Genomic DNA, 20,623 nt, shown 5'->3' on the forward strand with positions numbered 1-20,623 from the left:
CAAGGGGCAGGTATCTCGCCCTGACATCGTTCAAACCATACTCTTACTTCCAGGGCGACCATCTTGACTCGCTCCACGCGCCGAACATCTCCAATGTGAAGGCACCGGAGATAGCATCGGGTCCTTGAACAGCTCCGTGGTGCTCTCTTTGCTGCTCGTCTCGAAGTCTGTCATCTTCGTCTCGATATCCGTCATCTTGTAGATCTCGAAGCTAGTCTTCTTCTTCTTCATCTTCTCCAATGTGCCAGTGTTCGATCGCGATCGGTTGGATTCTTTCGATACATAGCCGTCGGAAGAGTGTCGTGTTTTCCACGTCTCGGCTCTGAACAGGCTGTTGATGACGGGTGCGTTGACTGCAAAGATGGATACTATCTGTTCGAAATTATTAGACATCATTGTAGTGCGGCATGCTAAAAGTAGTAAGACTTACAGCCTCGCGCTGTGCCCATACTGAGGAAAGAGCGACCTCAACAGAGGAGCCGATGGATAGGATACAGCGAGCGATCGCCATCCCCATAACGAAAAGACCGAGAGAGAGGAGAAAGATGACGCGGATTTTGCTGTGATGCCGATTAGCTTGGCTTCTGTCCAGGTGGCGCGTGAACTTACCGCCAGAGGCTGATCTTCGCATCTTTCAACATCCACAAAGGTACGACCAGCAGCAAAGCATCCACTCTGTCAACGCGTTAGTTTGCAACCACTGAATTTCATATTGATACTCACAGGACGTTTCCGACAGCGATCACGATGTTGATGACAATGCCGGCTGAACACTCCTTGCCTGGGTCAGGAAGGATCTGCCAGTTCCGCTTCAAGGGCAAACAGTGTGTTGTCTGCGTGATGATGGCGGCTATGCATGCAGCAACCGAGATACAGGCTATGGCCTGAACGTAGTAGTAGAGCCTAGTGCTCCTCCTGTGCCGGCGAATAAGTATTAGTCATTTGGAAGCAGAAATAAACTTACGTCAAACGGAGGAAGAGAACGATGAGGGATCCTTTCAGACTCCAGACTAGAAAGATCAAGAAGTAGAAAGAAGCGAACATGCCCTTTGCCCCCTCTCGCATCGACTTTCGCATTGCAGGTGGAAGCGCTTCACGCTGCGCTTGAGACATGGCTATAGGCGCACCCATTACATCTGAAGTAGTGTTAGTCTAGTGATCCAATACCAAAGAACTTGCGTTGGTCAACTTACTGAGATACTCTACCATAACATAGATCATGGTGAAGAAGACCCAACTGCTCAACATGAACAAGTCGCCCGCGTCGAAGCCTCTCCATCCCAATGTCTTCCATCTGGTGAAGAACCTCGCAGCGATGATGGCACTTCCAATCGCATACTCGGTTCGGCATTCGATGAGCGTCGCATTAGGGTCAGACATCGTCGTAGGTCGTTGCAAAAGAAACTGGGCGAACTGTTGCGCTAGAAAGCGTCCACTTGGAAGATTGTGCTATATGAAGTATGCATTCTTTGGAAAGACTGTTGTTTAGGAGTAAGCACGGCATCTCTGCACAGTGCTTCAGTCTCTCAATTCGGATAGGAAAGAGTCGATGAAAACTGGGGGAAGGATTTCTTAAGACAGGGATCGGTCCTGAGGAGAGGCAAGACTCATGATGAGATGACACTCCTTTACCGAGCCTGGATTTGGTTCCTTGCATGTCGATGCGACCCTTTACTGGTAAAGGCGGCCATCAGCAAGACCTCAGTCGAGCGTATCATGAGTTTCTCGCCCTTGCTGCCTGATTCGCTTGGGCACGCATAAGACGGCGAATAGTCATGAGCCATGGATGATAGCTCGCTCGGGCGGGAGATTACTGAATCGGGTGGCGTGAGTTATAGGCGGGAATAGGTGCGGCTCCCGTTAAGGCGCATGCCGTCTTGATGTCGCTGCGCGAACGCGGGCGGACCCTTCCACTGGTTCCTCGCTTGCGACTTTCAACGCTCATCCTGATTGCTTCAGGGCTAGTCTTGCACTGAGGAGCGGCCCCTCCCAGCACGTGCCGAAAGGCGGTGTCCTGAACCACCTTTCTGTGCATGATCGCCCATGTTCGCTTGTACATGCCGATGTGCGATGGATTTGTGATACATTCCGTGTTGTTTGGACCTAACAAACGTCTGAGTATTTCACAACCTTACTGAAGGGACGGGTATTGCTAGAGCGAATCATGCCAGATCACCATGACAAGGATCGCCGACTCTTGCTCGCGCGAATATGCTGATGGAGAGTCGTGGGAGTGCAAATGGTGTCCGTAGCCCCGTGCAGCGCATTTAGCCAGCCAATGGCAACTCGAATAGGATAAGGATGCGTTTCGGCATTGCATCTTGGCCCCATATCCCACGTCGGCAATGGTGCAGCACCGAACGCTGGAGGAGCCGTTTCGGAGGAATAAGCCGCGCTGCTGGATTTGACGATGTGTAGTTGTATGTAGTCAGCTGCAGCGGCCGCGTAATGAGGGTGAACGTGGGCCGCAAGAGATGAATCCCTCTTCACCTGCTCGTACCAGAACCGAGTGTTGAGACCAGTTCCCCCTCTTCTTTACCCCACAAGTTTCCATCTCTTACAGATGGATAAAGTCAATGGGTGTTGATAGCTCTGGCTCCCAAGCGGTACGTCAGTGGAGGTTTGCGCCTGCCTGCGCGTCCGGAGAACGCGCCAAGACGGATGCGGCTTAGCACGACGCGTGAACCCGAACACCGGAGATCTGGACGCGTTCTCTCTCAACGATACAAGTGATTAAGGTTCACATCACGATCTGACCCATCTCACGTGCGATAACAGTCATCATGATCATGCTCAGAGAACTAAGGAAGTTATCATGTGTTGCAGATGATAACAATCTCAGACCAACAACGAGCCTAAAGGCGACATAGGCACTTCGGCAAATGAATCTCTCAACTCTTACTAAGTCAAGCCGCATGCACTTCGTTGACGTAACAAAATTGGTATATCGAGCTTGCGAGTAGATACCATATCATCTCAACGCTCCCTTTCGATGTCCTCTTCCACTGGTGCCTTCCTCTTCCTCTTCACCTTCACTTGATCCTCAGGCGGAAGGAGCTTGACCTCGAGAAGACAGCATCCCCTACCGGCTTCTTCGCTACACTTCTCGCACTTCCTAGTGTACCACATAGGCTCTCGGAGCTCATTACCACTCGATATCACTCTAATCCTGCCTTCCTCGCTAGCTATTGTCTCGTTGGCATGACAGCAGCTCTCGTTCGGACACCGCCAGACGTATATTTTGACGAGCGGAGCTATATGGGACTTGGCCTTGGTGGTTTGAGGCGTGTAATGAGACATAGCGAGAGCGCTAGCAGCTTTCTGTATCAACGCTGTGTGATAGTATACTCGATCGGGGTGTAGAGATAGTGTGGCTTTGGAAATGCGATTTGGAAATGGGGCGATGATACAACCACGTAAAGGAAAAGCTGGAATGCAAGTTGTGTGGGAGTTGGAATGACCACAAAGAGTACGCACGAGCCATTGTCATGCGCACAAAGACAATACGGTGAATGAAAGACAATCAACAGAACACCCTCCAAAACTCCAGACCGATCTAAGAGCCGCAGTCAAGGCTGAAAAGATCTCGCATTCAGAATAAGTAGATAGCGAGCTAGTTAGATTTTATGAATATCGTTGAGTGCCGAAGCCATGACGAAGGACTGCGATAAAGCGCGGAACAATCGACAACAATGCTTTGCCATCCCTCTAGAACCCATCTCTTGCCCATTCCATCGCAAGAGCAAGACGTTTCTCGAAGAAGTGAGCGCCTACGGCCCCTGGAGCATCCCAATAAGTGGGTTCATCTTCAGCCTTAAGCCGGCCCATCTTCATGCAAATGTCTTCCGCGTCCATGATCTCACCGAAAGGAACAATACGGAATTTTTGCGCCGGAAGTACGTTCTCGTACGCATTGAAACCACAGCAGCGCCTCCATTCGCAACACCAAGACCGCAAGAACGATGACATTCTGAGAGACTCGGGTTTCATTCCCAGCTCTTTGAGAATATTCTCTACGGCGACGGCATTGCCACGAAGACCTCGTACTACTACGAGGCCGTACATGATAAAATCGCTCAGCGAGTTCTGTCCAAGATTGAGGTGCCATCTCACGGTCATGTGAGGGTAGTTCTCGCAGGTGAGGGCGACGAGGTTTACATCATGGACATGGCGACGTAGATCTGAGAGGCTGCCGTGATCCCCAAAATGGTCTTGAGCCAACAGAATGATGCAACGGATTCGCTGTCTCCAACTTTCGCTACACATATCCAGGAAGCCTAGGAGCTGTGCAGGGGGTGTTCTTTCCATAAACTTGCCGCGTCGTTCCGGTTGATACAGAAAGACGAGGTCATTTAGCTGCCATTCGACTTTGAGTGTTTCCAAGCGAAGCTGCCAGCAGGTGTACTTGAGCTGATTAGCTTCCCGTGGTTGGTGCCAATCGGTACAGAAATATGCCTTGTAGTCATCTTCGCGGTGAAAAATGAGGCCCCCTGACTCGTGGAGAGCGTATGTGCAAATCCGATCGCGCAGTTCGCGGGGCAGGCGAAGAAGAGGGCTGGCATTGCTACACACCATAGCGATAGGCTTATTGTAAGACTGTTTGAAGCTATATCGGCTTTCGGTCCACCTCGTACGTCCTATTCGAAAGAAAGCGCGGTTAACACAAACGAGACGTAAGGCTGTCTAGTGCAGACGAGCTCTTAGATCGCATTAGTTGCAGTCTTAAGCGCGCTCTCTGCAATGTGCCGGGTACAGCCTGCTGTGAGCCAGATCGTACAAGAGCAAAAACTATTGTGCTACACAAAGGAATGGCAGCAAAAAAGAAAGATGAGTGTTGCATCGGCCGGGAATCTGGTGTGTTGTTAGAACGATGGATCGAATGAAGTGGACGATCTGAACTTACCGAACCCGGGGCTAGCCGAAACTGTCCAAGATGGATGGCAACGGCTAATTTTACCACTAAACCACCGATGCGGACGATCAGAGTGAAAGATTGATTCACGTGATTTGATGGAAGTTCGGCTCACAAAACAATATATATTCTTGTCCGTGGAGCCATGCTGCCCGCATCGACAACAATGGCACGGGTGAGTTGCAGTGGAGTAGTACGAGAGATTGGTCAAATTTGCTCGCTTAAAGGGATGCTGCATGCAACTTTACTTTGACAAGATTAGTGGCATCTTGACCTCCACTGTCTGCTCGAATACAGAGACCCACGACAGTGTATAGCAGTAGTCACAGAGATGACGGTGAACATCCCATCTCTGAACTTCTACGGTACCGTTTAAATTTCGCGAATGTTAGTACACGATATGTGACACCTTTGGCGTTCAAGTAGGTGCGCTTTTTTCCGCGCTGTTTGCGTGCCCCAATGATGATGCAAGGTGCATTCGACAACATGTGTCAGCTGCTGGCGCTCAACGATGCATGTCCATAGGCATACCTAGGTACCCTGGGACGGGACGACAGCCTCCCTAGTAGACGCCATCCGATCCCTACGATCGGGGTCGCATGCGATGACGTCCGCGCGCGCATTTCAGGGACAAAAGCTCGCTGACCGATCTGTAAAGATCCCTGATGTATGTCAAACCTGGCAACACTTCCCTCGTGAGTCACACTAGTCGTCTATTCGAGTCTCAAGCGAAGGCATCGAAACGTGCACCGCCATATGGTGGATGGAATCAATGCCAAGCACCTTGGCGCCATCTTGAATTCGGACGCCGCGGATGCCGCTCTCAAAGCGCCTCGATTCCGCACTTTCTCCCTGCATCGCCATCCACGGATCAGCAAAACGTCTTTACACGTAAGCGCTGCTGACTGTCGTCATCGGTATTCGGTCTTTTGCGCGCGACCGGTGTCGTGCTACGACAAATTTATGACGCATCGCTCGGTACTTGGTTGTACGCTGTAATCGGCCCTGATGGCAACCGGTACAATATTTCGCCCGTATGTTCGTACAAGCAAGGTACGGTACCATGTACGATATGTACGAAAGTAAGTTCGTCGCGCTGAAACGCGTAGGATTTGTGATCAGGCAAGACGGCAATCTGTTGAGTGTGGATACTGATTTCGCACAACAAGCCGGTCACTGGAATGTGCGAACAGCGAGCATTAAGAGCACACCAGCAATTTAGGGTGGCTCTCCACATCACGACGGCTCCAGATCTATCTTTACGACTAGTTGAAACTTCGCGGAGAGCATGTCCGACACATTGAGGCCCTGGTCGAACCGTTTTCACGGGTTTGGGTCGCTCTTCGGTGCTTCAGGCGTTCGGCCGAGCCCGAATCGATCCTCAAACCATCCGCTAAGAACCGCTATCAGGACCAATTTCAGCTCCGCCCCGCTACAACGACGCCCAGTACGGGAAGCAGGGACAGTCTGTGGCTGACCCTGAATCTAGCACCAGGGCAGTCTAGACTGCCGAATTTGCACTTGCTGCTTGGACAGCCTCTTGAACCAATCAAGATGACCGAGGTTTGGCCGTATGCAGTCGTACCACAGCAGTCGGTACCCGTGGCTTCCTGCCTCGTGTGAGCCCCTGCTTCGTCCGTTGAAGGAAGTAATGCACGCAATTGCGCCTGCGACATCAGTAAGCTCGGAGTCGCTAATGTCGACGCCCGACTCTCCCTAGACTGTTCTAATCGATCAGGACCCACAGCAATCCCCATAGGCTCATGTATATGACTACAACCCCAATATTCTTTTGAGTAGTACTTGCTTGAAGCTTTTACCTCTAATTCCAGGATCCGATCTTTAATCACTATTATCATATCACAAAAAGACGAGAATCCTGGACGACCTATTCGATCAACGCCAAAATGGAGAGCCGTAGGAGGAGCAGCGGTATGAACATACCTTCCGGCGCTGGCGAAGACATTATGCGAACACTATCCCGCACATTTTCCGGCAAATCAAGACAAGACGATGACATCCAACGAGAAGACGACAGCGCAGACAGCGATTCCGCCAAGACCAAGGTGGATGAGTGGAGAATGGCAAGCGATGTGAAGGATCTCCAGCAAAACGATCCAACTGATGGAAGAAGACTCGGTGTTACATGGAGCGGGCTCACTGTCAAGGTGGTTCCTTCGGATGCACGTTTGCAGGAGAACGTGCTCAGCCAGTTCAACATTCCACAGCAGATCAAGGAGTCGCGACAAAAACCAGAACTGAAGACCATTCTCGACAACAGCTTCGGCAGCGTACAGCCGGGCGAGATGCTGCTGGTGCTGGGAAGACCTGGATCTGGGTGCACCACCTTACTGAAGATGCTCGCCAACAAGCGCAAGGGGTACGCACAAGTCGAAGGCGATGTGCACTTTGGCTCGATGGACGCCAAGGAAGCACAGAAATACCGCGGCAACATCGTCATCAACACCGAGGAGGAGCTTTTCTTCCCTACGCTCACAGTAGGCAAGACCATGGACTTCGCTACAAGACTGAACATCCCACGTACTCTTCCGAGGGATTCCGCAACTCCCGAGGAGTATCGCCAGAAGTTCAAGACATTCTTGATGGAGTCTATGGGAATAGCTCACACCGAGGACACCAAGGTCGGCGATGCCTTTGTTCGCGGTGTATCCGGCGGAGAGCGCAAACGAGTCTCTATTATCGAGACTTTGGCCAATCGCGCCAGCGTAGCCTGCTGGGTAAGTTCACCAACTATCCATGAAGCTAAGGACGACAAGCTTCTTCGGATCCGCAATGATGGACGCTGACGTGAAACAGGATAATTCCACACGTGGTCTCGACGCAAGTACTGCTCTAGAGTACACTCGTGCTCTCAGATGTCTAACAGACGCGATGGGCATTGCTACGATCGTCACATTATACCAGGCAGGCAACGGTATCTACGACCTTTTCGACAAAGTCCTCGTGCTCGACGAGGGCAAGCAAGTCTTCTACGGCACTCGCGAACAAGCTCGGCCATTCATGGAAGAGCAGGGCTTCGTATGCAGCGAGGGTGCGAACGTTGCCGACTTCCTCACTGGTGTGACGGTGCCATCTGAGAGACAGATCAGATCCGGATTCGAAGGCTTCCCACGCAACAACATTGAGCTAGAGCAGGCCTACCAACGGTCTTCCATCAAGGCTGCCATGGAACAAGAACTGTCATATCCCACAAGTGACGCCGCAAAGTCGAACACCCAGTCCTTTGTCGAAGCTATGGCGATAGACAAGTCGAAGCATCTTCCAGCGTCATCTCCCATGACAGTGTCGTTCTATAACCAGGTGAAAGCCTGTGTAACCCGGCAGTACCAGATTCTTTGGGGAGACAAAGCAACTTTCATCATCAAGCAAGGTTCCACGCTCTTCCAGGCACTTGTAAGTTACCCAATTGCTCTTCGTGCCTCTCAGGAGTGTCGCATAACAGCTTTGATGTAATGACTAATTTCGCTTCTAGATCGCCGGTTCGCTCTTCTATAACGGCCCTGCGACCTCATCTGGTCTGTTCGTCAAAGGAGGAGCTCTCTTCTTGGCTCTCCTCTTCAATGCATTGCTGGCCATGTCGGAGGTTACGGACAGCTTCTTCGGCCGCCCTATCCTCGCCAAACACAAGAACTTCGCTTTCTACAACCCCGCAGCTTTCTGTATCGCCCAGATCGCAGCCGATGTGCCGATTCTACTGTTCCAAGTCACCATGTTCATGGTAGTGCTGTATTGGATGGTGGCTTTGAAGGCTACAGCTGCGGCTTTCTTCACTGCATGGTAGGCGATGGAAGCTTTTCTTATACATGAGTCGTACTAACACTTTTTGATAGGTTCGTCGTATACGTCGTCACCTTCGTCATGACTGCCTTCTTCCGCATGGTCGGCGCCGCCTTCCCTAACTTCGACGCCGCTTCCAAAGTTTCGGGTTTCTCCATCACAGCTCTCATCCTCTACATCGGCTACCAGATCCCGAAGCCCGAGATGCATCCATGGTTCGTTTGGATTTACTGGATAGACCCTCTGAGCTATGGCTTCGAATCTCTGATGGCGAACGAGTTCTCCGGTCAAGACATCCCTTGTGTTAACAACAACCTCATTCCGAACTTCCTTCCTCAATATCAGAACGGCGTCAACCAAGCTTGCGCGGGTGTTGGCGGAGCTAAGCCTGGAGCTACCTCTGTCAGTGGTGACGATTACCTGGAGAGTCTTTCTTACGCCAAGGGCCACATCTGGCGCAACGTCGGTATTCTGTTCGCTTGGTGGTTCCTCTTCGTGGGACTGACAATCTTCTTCACACTCCGATGGGATGACTCGGCCAGCTCTGGAGGCGCTCTCCTAATCCCCCGCGAGAACAAGAAGAAGGTCCCACGCTCTATCACACCCGGCGACGAAGAAGCTCAGGCAAATGAGAAGAGCCCCAGAACCGACGGCGCCGACGAGAAGGCTACTGAGACCCAGGACTTGAGTGCCAATCTCATGCGCAACACCTCTGTCTTCACCTGGCGCAATCTATCATACGTTGTCAAGACTCCATCTGGTGACCGCACGCTTTTGGATAATGTTCACGGCTACGTCAAACCGGGAATGTTGGGAGCCTTGATGGGCTCATCTGGTGCTGGCAAGACAACCCTCTTGGATGTATTGGCTCAGCGAAAGACTGATGGCACTATCCATGGAGAGATCCTCGTCGACGGCCGACCACTTCCGGTCTCATTCCAACGTTCTGCGGGCTACTGCGAGCAACTTGATGTTCACGAGCCATTTGCGACTGTCAGAGAGGCACTCGAGTTCTCCGCCCTCCTTCGTCAAAGCCGCGATACCCCACGCGAGGAGAAGCTGGCCTATGTCGACACTATCATCGATCTGCTCGAGCTACACGACCTGGAACACACATTGATTGGTCGCGTTGGAGCTGGCTTATCGGTTGAGCAGCGCAAGCGCGTCACTATTGGTGTCGAGCTTGTTTCTAAGCCATCGATTTTGATCTTCCTCGATGAGCCTACCTGTAAGTACCTGCTACCAATTTTCAAGTTCCTCACTAACACTGTCTAGCCGGTTTGGATGGCCAAGCCGCTTTCAACACCGTTCGATTCCTTCGCAAGCTTGCCGACGTTGGTCAAGCCGTCTTGGTTACCATTCACCAACCGTCCGCTCTGCTCTTCGCCCAATTTGACACTCTTCTGCTTCTCGCAAAGGGCGGAAAGACTGTCTACTTTGGTGACATCGGCGACAACGCGGCTACTATCAAGGAATACTTTGAGCGATACGATGCTCCATGCCCTCCGGGTGCCAACCCAGCAGAACACATGATCGACGTGGTTACAGGTACACACGGCAAAGATTGGCACCAAGTCTGGCTGGACTCGCCCGAAGCGGCCCGTATGCACCAGGACCTCGATCACATCATCACCGACGCGGCTGGCAAAGAGCCCGGTACCACGGATGACGGCCATGAGTTCGCGACGAGTCTCTGGACACAAACCAAGATTGTCACCCACAGGGCCAACGTCAGCATGTACCGCAATGTCGACTACGTTAACAACAAGTTCGCCCTTCACATCGGTACCGCGCTGTTGATTGGTTTCAGTTTCTGGAAGATTGGCAACACCGTAGCCGACCAGCAGCTCATCCTCTTCTCTCTGTTCAACTACATCTTCGTCGCACCAGGTGTGATTGCGCAACTACAACCCCTCTTCATCGACCGTCGCGACATCTACGAAACACGTGAGAAGAAGTCGAAGATGTACTCTTGGATCGCCTTCGTCACCGGCCTCGTCGTCTCCGAGATACCGTACCTCATCATCTGCGCCGTTCTCTACTACGTGTGCTTCTACTACACTGCTGGTCTTCCTTCGGACTCCAACAAGGCAGGCGCCGTGTTCTTCGTCATGCTCATTTATCAGTTCATTTACACTGGTATCGGGCAGTTCGTGGCCGCGTACGCTCCGAACGCTGTGTTCGCCTCGCTGGTCAACCCTCTCATCATCGGAGTCCTTGTCTCTTTCTGTGGTGTCCTGGTGCCGTATGCCCAGATCCAAGAATTTTGGCGCTACTGGATTTACTGGATGAACCCCTTCAACTACCTCATGGGATCGTTGCTCGTCTTCACAGACTTTGACTGGGAGATCAAGTGCTCCGAGTCCGAATTCGCAATGTTCGATCCCCCATCTGGCCAGACATGTTCCGAATACTTGACAGCGTGGATGGCTGGACCAGGCAGTCGCACGAACCTCGTCAACCCTGATGCTACTTCCGACTGCAGAGTGTGCCAGTACACCAGAGGCAGCGACTACCTGTACACGGTCAACTTGAACGACTACTACTACGGATGGAGGGACGCAGCTATTTGCGTCATCTTTGCCATCTCGAGTTACGCTCTAGTCTATGTTCTCATGAAGCTGAGGACCAAGGCGAGTAAGAAGGCGGAGTGATTGGGTGGCTGTGTGTTCATGCTGCTCATCACCCAGGGACCAATTTGCCTCTCTCTCGCAACTACGTTGGAGTCTCTGGTCAACTTTTGGAGTTTTGGGCTTTGTAATTTTTCTTCTGTTCATATCGAAAAGTCCATTCTTTAGACTACTTTAGACAACCTTGTCCAGATACAGCATCTGATCCTAGAGCAGGGCCAAGTTTGCTACTTGTAATATATTGTAATTCTCACCAACGCGTCGCCAATGACTCCATTCTGCATGCAATATCAAGGTGATTCAACGCATTCGGCGACCTTGAACGGTTTTGGTACAGCAACTGTAAGTTCATGGTAGATCAATAGTGAAAGGATGCAACAACTACCAATACCTGAGTGTCTCTCTTAGTGCTCAGTGCCTATTAAGCCTTTCGGAGGTGAAGGCAGGCCTCTAAGCCATACTGATAGAAGATTCCAGAGTGGAATGGCAATCTTATTGAGTTTCTACACGTGCGCCGTGGCAGCGCTAGTGAGTGAGTGAGATTCCACCGCGCGCCCCACAACTCCACCCACCGACAACCAACGCGACTTTCTACAACCTCACTTAACGCGTCTTTATAACGCGCCACGATACTCAATCACCATCGCGCATTCGCTCAAAATACAGCGCGACCCTGCAATCCCCCCGAAAGCACGTACGCCCCGCGGCAAGGCCGCCGCCGCGGTTGAAGAAGCGCCTGTCGCACTGCCAATGAAGCGCGGTCGCACCGCCAAAGCTGACGTCGTCGCCGAGCCCCCCAAGAAGCGCGGTCGCCCTGCGAAAGCACAAGCTGAAGAGCCCGTCGAAGCCGCGCCGGAGCCTAAGAAACGCGGTCGCCAGGCCAAGGTTGCGCCGGAACCCGCTGTCGAAGAGGCGGCAGTAGTAGCAGTCAAGAAGGGTAGAGGAAGGCCTAAAAAGGACGCCGTTGTTGTGCAGGAAGACGCGCCGGTCAAGAGCCGTGGACGCCCCAAGAAAGACGCTGCTGCAGTCGACCTTCACCGCGTTGCTGGCTCTCCCCGTATCGGCAAGAGGTCGTCTCCTCGCAACAACAAGGTCAAGACTGTCAAGCCGGAGCCCCTCGCTCGCCGCCTCGATCCTCGCATGCGATCGAAATTGCGCACCCGGCTCCCAGCCAAGACCGAACCAGTACCTCAGCCAGCTCCAAAGCCCACTTCTAGACGCGGACGTCCGCCCAAGGTCGCTGCCGCTGCCGCTGTCATTGCTCCAAAGCAAGTCACAAAGCCGTCAAAGCCCCTCGCCCCTCGGAAGATGCGCGGTCATACCGTGCGCCAGATTCCCGATCGATACGTCGCACAGATCGACCAATACCTCCACGACCTCATGGAAGCCGACGAGTCTCCTGTCGCAGAGGAGCAAGAGGACGGCGTAGTCGTTGAAGTTGAAGATGCCCAGGATGCGCTTGTGTCTTCAGAGCAGGATCGCGATCAATACCAAGAGGACAGTGACGGCGGTATCGATATGAACGGTCAACAAGACGTTGAAGACGAGGAGGACATGCAGGCTGTAGCTGCGCTTCAGCAGCAGGAGAGAGAGGAGTACGACGAGTTCCCCGAAGAGCTCCCCGAGAACGACGACCCTCAGTACCCAGAGGAGGGCGAGAACGACGAGAATATCGAGCCGGTACATGAGGAGGAGATTGAGATGAGCATGCACGACGTCGAGATGGAGGCGGACGCGGATGGTAACACCCTCCTCACCACCATCGACACCGACATTGTTGTCCGTGACGATAGCCCTCCCCTAGATGTCGAAGAGGAGGATGGTCTTCTCAACGCGACTCCCCCCAGGTCTTCAGCGGCTGCTGCTATCTTCAGCTAGACGACTTGTGTCTGGCTGGAGGGTACATATCTGCTTTCATTTTGGTTTTGCATTGCTGAGCGAGCGGAGTAGCTTCTTCATTCTGATATCACGTAGCTTTCCTGTACGGAGCTTTTCATTACTTGCAGGGCATATGGTCGATGGGGCGAGCGACGGGTTTGTGGTCAGCCTGTTAGCCTGGCCATAGGGTTCGCGTCTGCGCCGCGAGACGTCTATAGCGGCCTTGTGCTACACATGAATACACACTACCAACAAACTCTTCTTGCATGTTACAGTAGTTGCTAATGATCTGAACAGGTCGCGCATCACACAATTGCAGACAGATACACCACGACTCACTGCATGAGGATATCAGGAAGCACAGCAAACACTTCTGGCACACATCTTGACAACTTGGAAACTTTACAATTACACCCGGGCTATAGTACTATCCTACCACCCATACCAGCTTTTAACTTTTCCTACCACTCAACAACTCAATTTCGTCTCCGCCGTGCTCGGCCTGCTCGGCCTACTCGTCTCAAATACACCCCTCCTTCTCCTCACCTCCTCGCCCATCATGCGCCAGTCCGTCCAGCAATGAAATCCCAATCGATCGACATCGTAACTAATGCGCGAAGATAGAATTCCCCTCGCCATGCTCATGGCCATGGCTATGTCCGTGGCTGTGACCACCGCCGGAGGCACTGTGGTTGTGGACAGTGGTGCCGCTGGAAACTACCCTGGAGATCTTGGAGCCGCCACGGGCTGCGCCGCCACTGCTGGCGTGGTAGACGCTGCTGGCTGACTCCTCGAATCGCTCCATCTCGCGGCACTTCTCCTCGTACTTGGCCATGTACTCGTCGCGCTCGCGGTCGGCGGCGTGACGCGCGGAGATGGCGCGTTCCTTCTGTTCGCGGGCCTCGTTGAGCAGGGTGCGGAGTGAGGTTATCTCGAACTCGAACTCCGCGGAGGAGTCGTCGTAGGTGGAGATGGTCTCGGTGATCTCCTCGTACTTGTGTTTCCAGGCGTTGAGGTCGGAGTGCGCGCGATCGCGAGCGTACTTCAGGTTGGTGATCTCGGTTTGGAAGATGACGAGCTTTTCCTGGAGACTGCTGATCTCGCCGGTGAGGTGACCGTGCTTGCCGCGCGAGTCTTCGCCCTCGCGGTAAAGCACCTTGTTGCGCTCGGTCAGAGTGTGGATCTCAGACTTGATCTCGGTGATCGTCAGCTCTGCGCGGCGGAGGGAGTCTTCCAAGATGTTGATGCGGCGGTGGCCATCTTCCACCTTGCGGTGCTCGTCGTGAAGGTCTTGCTTGACCTGGTCGCGCTCAATGACAACGAGACGGTGGTCCTCGCGAGAGCGGTCGATGGCATCTCGGAGCTCTGTGCGCTCGAGCTCAACGTCCCTCAACTTCTCCTTGACGGAAACAACCTCGCGCTTGATGTGCTCGTACTTGAGAGAGAACTCGTTGGCACGGGCGTCGGCTTCCTCCCAGCCTTGAGCCTTGGCCTTTACTTCACGGCGGAGGTTGTCGATGGTCAGAGCATGGTCATCACGCTCTGTCTCAATGATGCGGACAGTCTCCTTGAGCTTGTGAAGCTCACGCTGCACACGATCGTGTCGCTCAGTGAGCTCAGTGTACTCGCGAGTAGTCTCGTCAACGCGAGATTTCGCGCGCTTCAACTCTTCGTGCAGACGATCCTTCTCGTGGAGGTGTTCGTCCCGCTCAAGCTCAAACATCTTGATACGGTCGGTAAGAGTGAGGACCTCCTTACGAGTAGACTCGAACTTGGAAGTAGTCTCGTTGTACTTGCTCTTCAGTTCTGTGTGCTCACGAACAAGTGTCCTGAGCTCATTGTGGTGCTTGTCTGAGTCGAATCGAGCGGAATCGCGTTCGCCTTCACAGATCTTCAGCCTGGAGTACGCAGCCTCTAGCTCCGCCCTGGTCCTCTCGTGATCACCATGAGTGAGCGTGATGGAGCTTTGAAGTTCGTGTAGCTCATGTCGGGTGTTCTCCAGGTCGCGGTCGCGATCCGAGAGCTTCTTCTTGTGGTCGGTCACTTGGGTAAGGGCAGCGTTAAGCTCAAGAATGAGCTTCTCCACCTGCCTCTTCCTCTCACCGTGTTCATGACCATAATGCGAGTGTTCAGCTTCTTTACGCTGGATCTCTTCCGTCACCTCCTCGACGGTAATGAGAAGCTCATCCCTCTCACGGGAGAGACTGTCTCGCTCAGCCATGATACGAGACCATGACTCTTTGAGCGAAGAAGCCTCTCGGGAGGCGGTAGACATGAGGTCCATCAAGGCGAAGAATTTGCCCTCAGCTTGTGATGTGAGCTCCGTAGACATCTTGCTCCGATGGGACTGGAGGAAGCTGCTGGCTCGACGAGAGGATGAACTGGTCTGACGAGTCGTCCGGCGTGTCAGTGATGAGCTATGGCCGGCACCATTTGCTTGACTGGCGAATGAGAAGGATCGGTTGCCTGTGGGGGAGGAAGGCTCAGAAAAGACATCGCGAAGTCCACTGGCCTTGAGCTTCATGATAGTGAGCTTCTCGGGCGAGATATCGGCGGTGGTGTTGAATGTGTCTGTCATTGTGGTGGTGTGAGGTATTGAGAGAGATGTGAAGATGTTTGAGGTGTATATGCTATGAAGGTGAGCGGAAAGTGGTACTTATGCTGTCAGTGCCGTCAACCAGCATCCTGCCCCGCGTACCATGGTAGCGTATCACAAGCGGCACATCAATACTGCCATCGGTATAGTCAGCTCCTCGCATTAACGAGCTGGTCGTGGCTTGCAGCTTAGAGGTATATTCCCACGTATGACGCAACGTTCTCAGAGCATCTGGCGAACTGGAGGAGCTATTCCAGCTGCCGTTCGATACGCTGCACTGTTACTGGAAAGGCACATGCAGCGACTTGGAACCATGCATGAGATAAGTGGGACCTCTTCATCAAGTGTCGGCGACTCAAGAGGTGGAGGTAACCATCGTAACATTCAGCTTGAATGAGCACCGCCTAGAAGATCAGACCCGGCATTCCCATATGCAATGACGATCCCTTGTAGCGCAAGTCGATGAGAGGGATTTTGGCCTTGCCGCTCTCGCTTGTCGGGGCATTGAACTGCATGGCGGATCGACTTACGACTGGATGATGTGATGCCAGGCGCGGGTAGATCACCAGGGCTGGATATCTCGATGCTGCAGATCGCAGATCATATATGGGGCGGGCCGCGCTATAGCATCCTCGCCGAGTCGACAGCGCCATCGCTAGACCTCGCTTGCTTCTTTCGGCCGCTACATGACGCCAAAGCTTTCGATAGTCCTAAACGGGATTTCGTCTTGCAACGCAAGGGAACAGCCGTGAGCCAATGGCACTGCCTGGCATGCTGGACCGGACCGCGATCAGGCAATCGGAAACGTCGGCCATGACCGAGCGATGGGATGACGACGGCCATTGGAGGGGAACCTACACCGGTGCACGCCTGGCCATTACCAGTGTAGTGTATCTGTGAGCGATGATCGAAGAGCCGGTGGTTGTAAGACGTAGCTCCAGATCGTGCGGCGGCTTCAAGGTATGGTTGACGCTAACACATGACCCCGCCTTGTCGATGAAGAAGCAACGAAGGAGCGGAGGAGTTCGCATCGCCAAACCTCCGTCGAGTCTGGAATAGAGAAATAATGAACCTATCGATTCCAGAGCCGTTGATGGGAGATGTCCAAGTGCCAGCAGGAGCTTCATCCGTGCTTCCAATGCATTTTCCTAATGCGGGTCTCGGTTCTGCCATCGTACCCGCACTTGCAGCGACGTCACAGCTAGACGAGAACTCGGGAAAGAGCCCTGGAGCGATCAACACGATCGAGGTGTCCGGTAGTCTGTACTGATCCTGCATGTCCTTTCTCGTACGTCTTGCGTTTTGGCTAGCGTGACACGGCCCTTCAGCCTCATGTGATCCGCATGCATTCCCTTCAACGGCAACACCGATGGTCTTTCATAGACATCCACGATTCGGACACACGCACGACGAGTTTACATGCCAACAGTCTTTGTTTCTGTCCGGCCGCAGTTCATTACCAACGTGTGTCACAACAATTTAGCGTCAAACACAACTTCTGTCTTTTAGAACAGATGTTTCTTGGATAAAAGGATTCTGTACAGCATCCGATCACCATGTCATGAATCGAAGAAGAATTGCATCCACGAGTCTGCGCACAGTGAACTTAACATAAAGATGTGGCGTATATTACCCTGCGCTGCCGCTACCCAAATTTGAAACGATGTCTTCTTTGAAGATCAAGTGCGTAAGAGCCGGGGAGGGTAAGCCCAGACGGAATGAAGACTGACGTCTTTGTTCGAGCATCTAAAACCAGATCTCACTAGACACCTTTTGGGCTTGTTCTTGGTAAGGAGCCATACTTGAAAGAAGTCTACGAACGGCGCTCGTATCGCAGATATGATAAATGTGTCCAAAGGTAAGTCGAATGTGGTGCGTCAAGAGCGACACTTCGTTCTTTACGTTTCCGAGACCATCCATCCCTCTTTGCACTCACCTACCTTTCCGATACACACGCCGTCATGAAACTATCCCTCACCTCCACCTTCGCGCTCTCACTCCTCGCCACATCCATCGATGCTTACGAATTCAAAACCGGATCAGGAGTTTGTGCCAAGCGTTATGAAAAATGCACAGAACCATGGGTTTACCTTTGCGAATGTAACTCGGGCTGGATTGTAAGTCTTCCATATCTTATACGAGGTTGCGCACGCGCTTATTGTTGTCAATACAGGTGCAGTGTAGTGGTGGCGGGACCCGCTTCGATCCAACCCCTGTGAAATGGATGCCTCTTCTTGACTGTCCAAAGCCGGACAAGAAGGGAGGGCTGCAATGTGTTTCTGGGATGTGCACTAAATGGCGGCCTGACCTGCTATCGATTTAGAGCTATTCTGATGTTGTTGGTGGACAAATGCCGATGGGATGTGGGTGTATTTGCGAACTCAAACAGTAATTGTTTCGCTCTTACAACGTTGCAGCTTGATGAAACTCGACTTATTTTGTGTGTTCGCAGTCGTCCGATCGACGTTGTTTCGTTGCCTTGCGTCTAGTAAATAACGGAACATCTGATGCCGCTGTGAAGGCTCGATTTATTGAAGGTATACGGTACCAGATAGATCGGACTATGGAATAGATTACGCCGTTCATATAAATTAACGATGGTATTACGGCAGGACGCTGACACATGTAAGTTGGCATGGTGCCCAGGTGTTGTTGGGCCAAGTCTGATCCCCACGATCATTTAGGCTGGGCTGTCCACAGGTCAGCCCTCCTGGAGTACGCGAAGATGAACGGTGGGCGTGCTACCACGAAGACTTTAAATCCAGACAACCTTGGAAGGCTCAGCCTGATCTGAATCGTGTTCGACACGCGTGACGAAGAAGCAGTATGGACATTGATCATCGCGTCGGTGGCGTTCGGCTTGAGTTCGGTCTTGAGACCCGTGGACGGCCCCGCAACTAGCGAGGCTTGGGCTGTTTCAGTTCTGCCCTTTACCGAGAGCCGCACACCTCTCAAAGACATCACGCTCACCCAGTCGTTGGAACCCAAGCTGTCCGACAATCGATAAAGAAACGCGTGTGATTCGCTTCGAGACACGATACAAGACAGTGAGGCAGGTATTAATCGCATTACGCGTTCAACGCTGAGAGCGTCCATTCCACTATACCAAAGGAATCGACGCGACTCGTTACTATCTGTCTGTTCAGCTGCACTTCTGCGATCGCGCACGCCGAAGATATCAGAATCCGACCATGTCGCTGACGTCAAGGGACCAATATTTGTCACCCTGTACCGAGAATGAGTACCTCTGTTGCGAAGACACATCCGATTGGGACAAAGAGAAAGACAAATTACGAGGCCGAGTCCTTCGTGTTACTCTAGGCCAACAGGTGAATATCTCTAGGTAAGTTGGGACGATTGATATATAGGTTCCGAAGACTGTCGCTCACATCTTGACCAGTGACATCATGAGGTCATTAAAGCTTCATACGGGATGGTTACAAAGTCTTGAAATCGCCAATTACGCAGCCAATATCTCAGACGATGATGTCCTTGACTTTGTCTCACGGAACAATAGGTTACGCGAAATCATGCTATTGAACATCAATCTAACGGACAAATCAATCATTCATATTCTTGGACATTGTCCAGATATCGTATCCATTTCAACTGGCGGTGACAGTTCTGGCGGAGATGGGCGGATCAAAGGCCATTTTGCATCCTACATGAACAAGCAGGAAAATATGCACAAATGGGAGAAATTGACAAAAATCACTTTTTGGGATCAGCCAATCGACAGGGCACAAATTAGAGGCTTACTCAAAAAGCGACCGAACCTACATATCGATCAGTTGCAGACACCCAGCCCCGAAGTAGTAAAATCGCTCACGGATGCCGGCATCTCACCTTCCAACGTGGAACTATCAGATTTACATGCCGAGGACTTTGCTAAAGCATCACAAATCGTGCCCGTTGTATCTTTCTGGAGAAACGGCAAGGTTACAGGCCCAGACATGGCGGATTTGGTGCGATTAGAACAGACTCGGTTGGACGCTATCCGGCGGTGTAAGGCTGGGCTTCAAGCTTGGGCTGAGTATGAGGCAGAGGCTGAAGAATTTCCTGAGGAATCAGACGGTCGTGGGAAGCGGACTCTGGACCCGGCCTCTCCCTCATCACCACAGCCAGCTCGAAAGGTCGCAAGACGCGAAGTTTCCGATCTCCGTCACGCAGAAGATGCAAAGCAGGCCGACATGACGAGTAGCACAAACGTCAATGAAGCGTCATCAAGTATGGAAAACACCTCTGGGAACGTCAACGCAGGCAGCAGCTCTGACGGAAGCGCCTTGACTAAGAGCGTCATCAAAGAAGAAACTTTGGATGAGGATAACTTCGGAGTGAACTATGAGGCAGCCGAAACCCATGGAGGAGATGCCTTGGATGAAGAGGAGGATGCTATGACGAGGACTGTAATCAAGAGAGACGATAGTGTATGACCAAAGCCGATTTCAATGAAGAGATATGTTCAGTGTTTCAGGTGGCTTTCACTTCAATATTGAGAGCGTGCAAGCGTGAGGACAACTGAAACCACATTGGGTGATGGCGCCCTGGAAGCGCTAGTATGACATCATCGTTTTGTAGCCTAGACTTATCCGGCAGGCTCTATCGTAAGCTCTATACGAGCTCGAGAGCGAGTAGACTCCTCTTATTCTACATTAAACGTTAATAACATTGTCTCTTTCGTGTTCCGAGAGCACGATCTGTGCAGACGCTTTTCGGTTTCAGTTGCGGCCAGGCATCCTCGGGGCCCATACTAATTACCGGTAACCCCCGCCCAACGGGTCCGGCTGTTTCGGGAAGGTTCGCTCCTGC

The 20,623-nt window shown here is 52.3% G+C and overlaps 5 protein-coding genes and 1 non-coding gene across 6 annotated transcripts; 3 read left to right on the forward strand and 3 right to left on the reverse strand.

The window, feature by feature from the left end:
- Positions 1–30: 30 nt before the first annotated feature.
- On the reverse strand, positions 31–1,380 carry J4E93_005002 (uncharacterized protein; the record flags this gene model as incomplete). The annotated part of the gene is made up of 6 exons (XM_049342926.1): positions 31–372; positions 431–560; positions 610–675; positions 724–915; positions 965–1,136; positions 1,194–1,380. The coding sequence occupies 6 exons, from the start codon at positions 1,378–1,380 to the stop codon at positions 31–33; spliced, it is 1,089 nt and encodes a 362-aa protein (XP_049199926.1).
- Positions 1,381–4,835: 3,455 nt separating this feature from the next.
- Positions 4,836–4,974, reverse strand: J4E93_005003. The gene has a single exon. It is a non-coding gene; the product is annotated as a tRNA-Gly (tRNA).
- A 1,845-nt stretch (positions 4,975–6,819) lies between these two features.
- On the forward strand, positions 6,820–11,364 carry J4E93_005004 (uncharacterized protein; the record flags this gene model as incomplete). Its single annotated transcript, XM_049342927.1, has 5 exons — positions 6,820–7,650; positions 7,730–8,326; positions 8,406–8,710; positions 8,764–9,938; positions 9,986–11,364. 5 exons carry the CDS (start codon positions 6,820–6,822, stop codon positions 11,362–11,364), a joined length of 4,287 nt encoding a protein of 1,428 aa, XP_049199927.1.
- Positions 11,365–12,090: 726 nt separating this feature from the next.
- Positions 12,091–13,218, forward strand: J4E93_005005 (uncharacterized protein; the record flags this gene model as incomplete). The annotated part of the gene is made up of 1 exon (XM_049342928.1): positions 12,091–13,218. One exon carries the CDS (start codon positions 12,091–12,093, stop codon positions 13,216–13,218), a length of 1,128 nt encoding a protein of 375 aa, XP_049199928.1.
- Positions 13,219–13,825: 607 nt separating this feature from the next.
- J4E93_005006 (uncharacterized protein) lies at positions 13,826–15,796 on the reverse strand (the record flags this gene model as incomplete). Its single annotated transcript, XM_049342929.1, has 1 exon — positions 13,826–15,796. The coding sequence occupies one exon, from the start codon at positions 15,794–15,796 to the stop codon at positions 13,826–13,828; it is 1,971 nt and encodes a 656-aa protein (XP_049199929.1).
- Positions 15,797–19,221: 3,425 nt separating this feature from the next.
- On the forward strand, positions 19,222–20,247 carry J4E93_005007 (uncharacterized protein; the record flags this gene model as incomplete). Its single annotated transcript, XM_049342930.1, has 1 exon — positions 19,222–20,247. One exon carries the CDS (start codon positions 19,222–19,224, stop codon positions 20,245–20,247), a length of 1,026 nt encoding a protein of 341 aa, XP_049199930.1.
- Between the last annotated feature and the right edge of the window lie 376 nt (positions 20,248–20,623).

This window comes from Alternaria ventricosa (assembly GCF_023758065.1).
Source record: "Alternaria ventricosa strain BMP 2768 chromosome Unknown scaffold_7, whole genome shotgun sequence".
NCBI lineage: Eukaryota > Fungi > Ascomycota > Dothideomycetes > Pleosporales > Pleosporaceae > Alternaria > Alternaria ventricosa.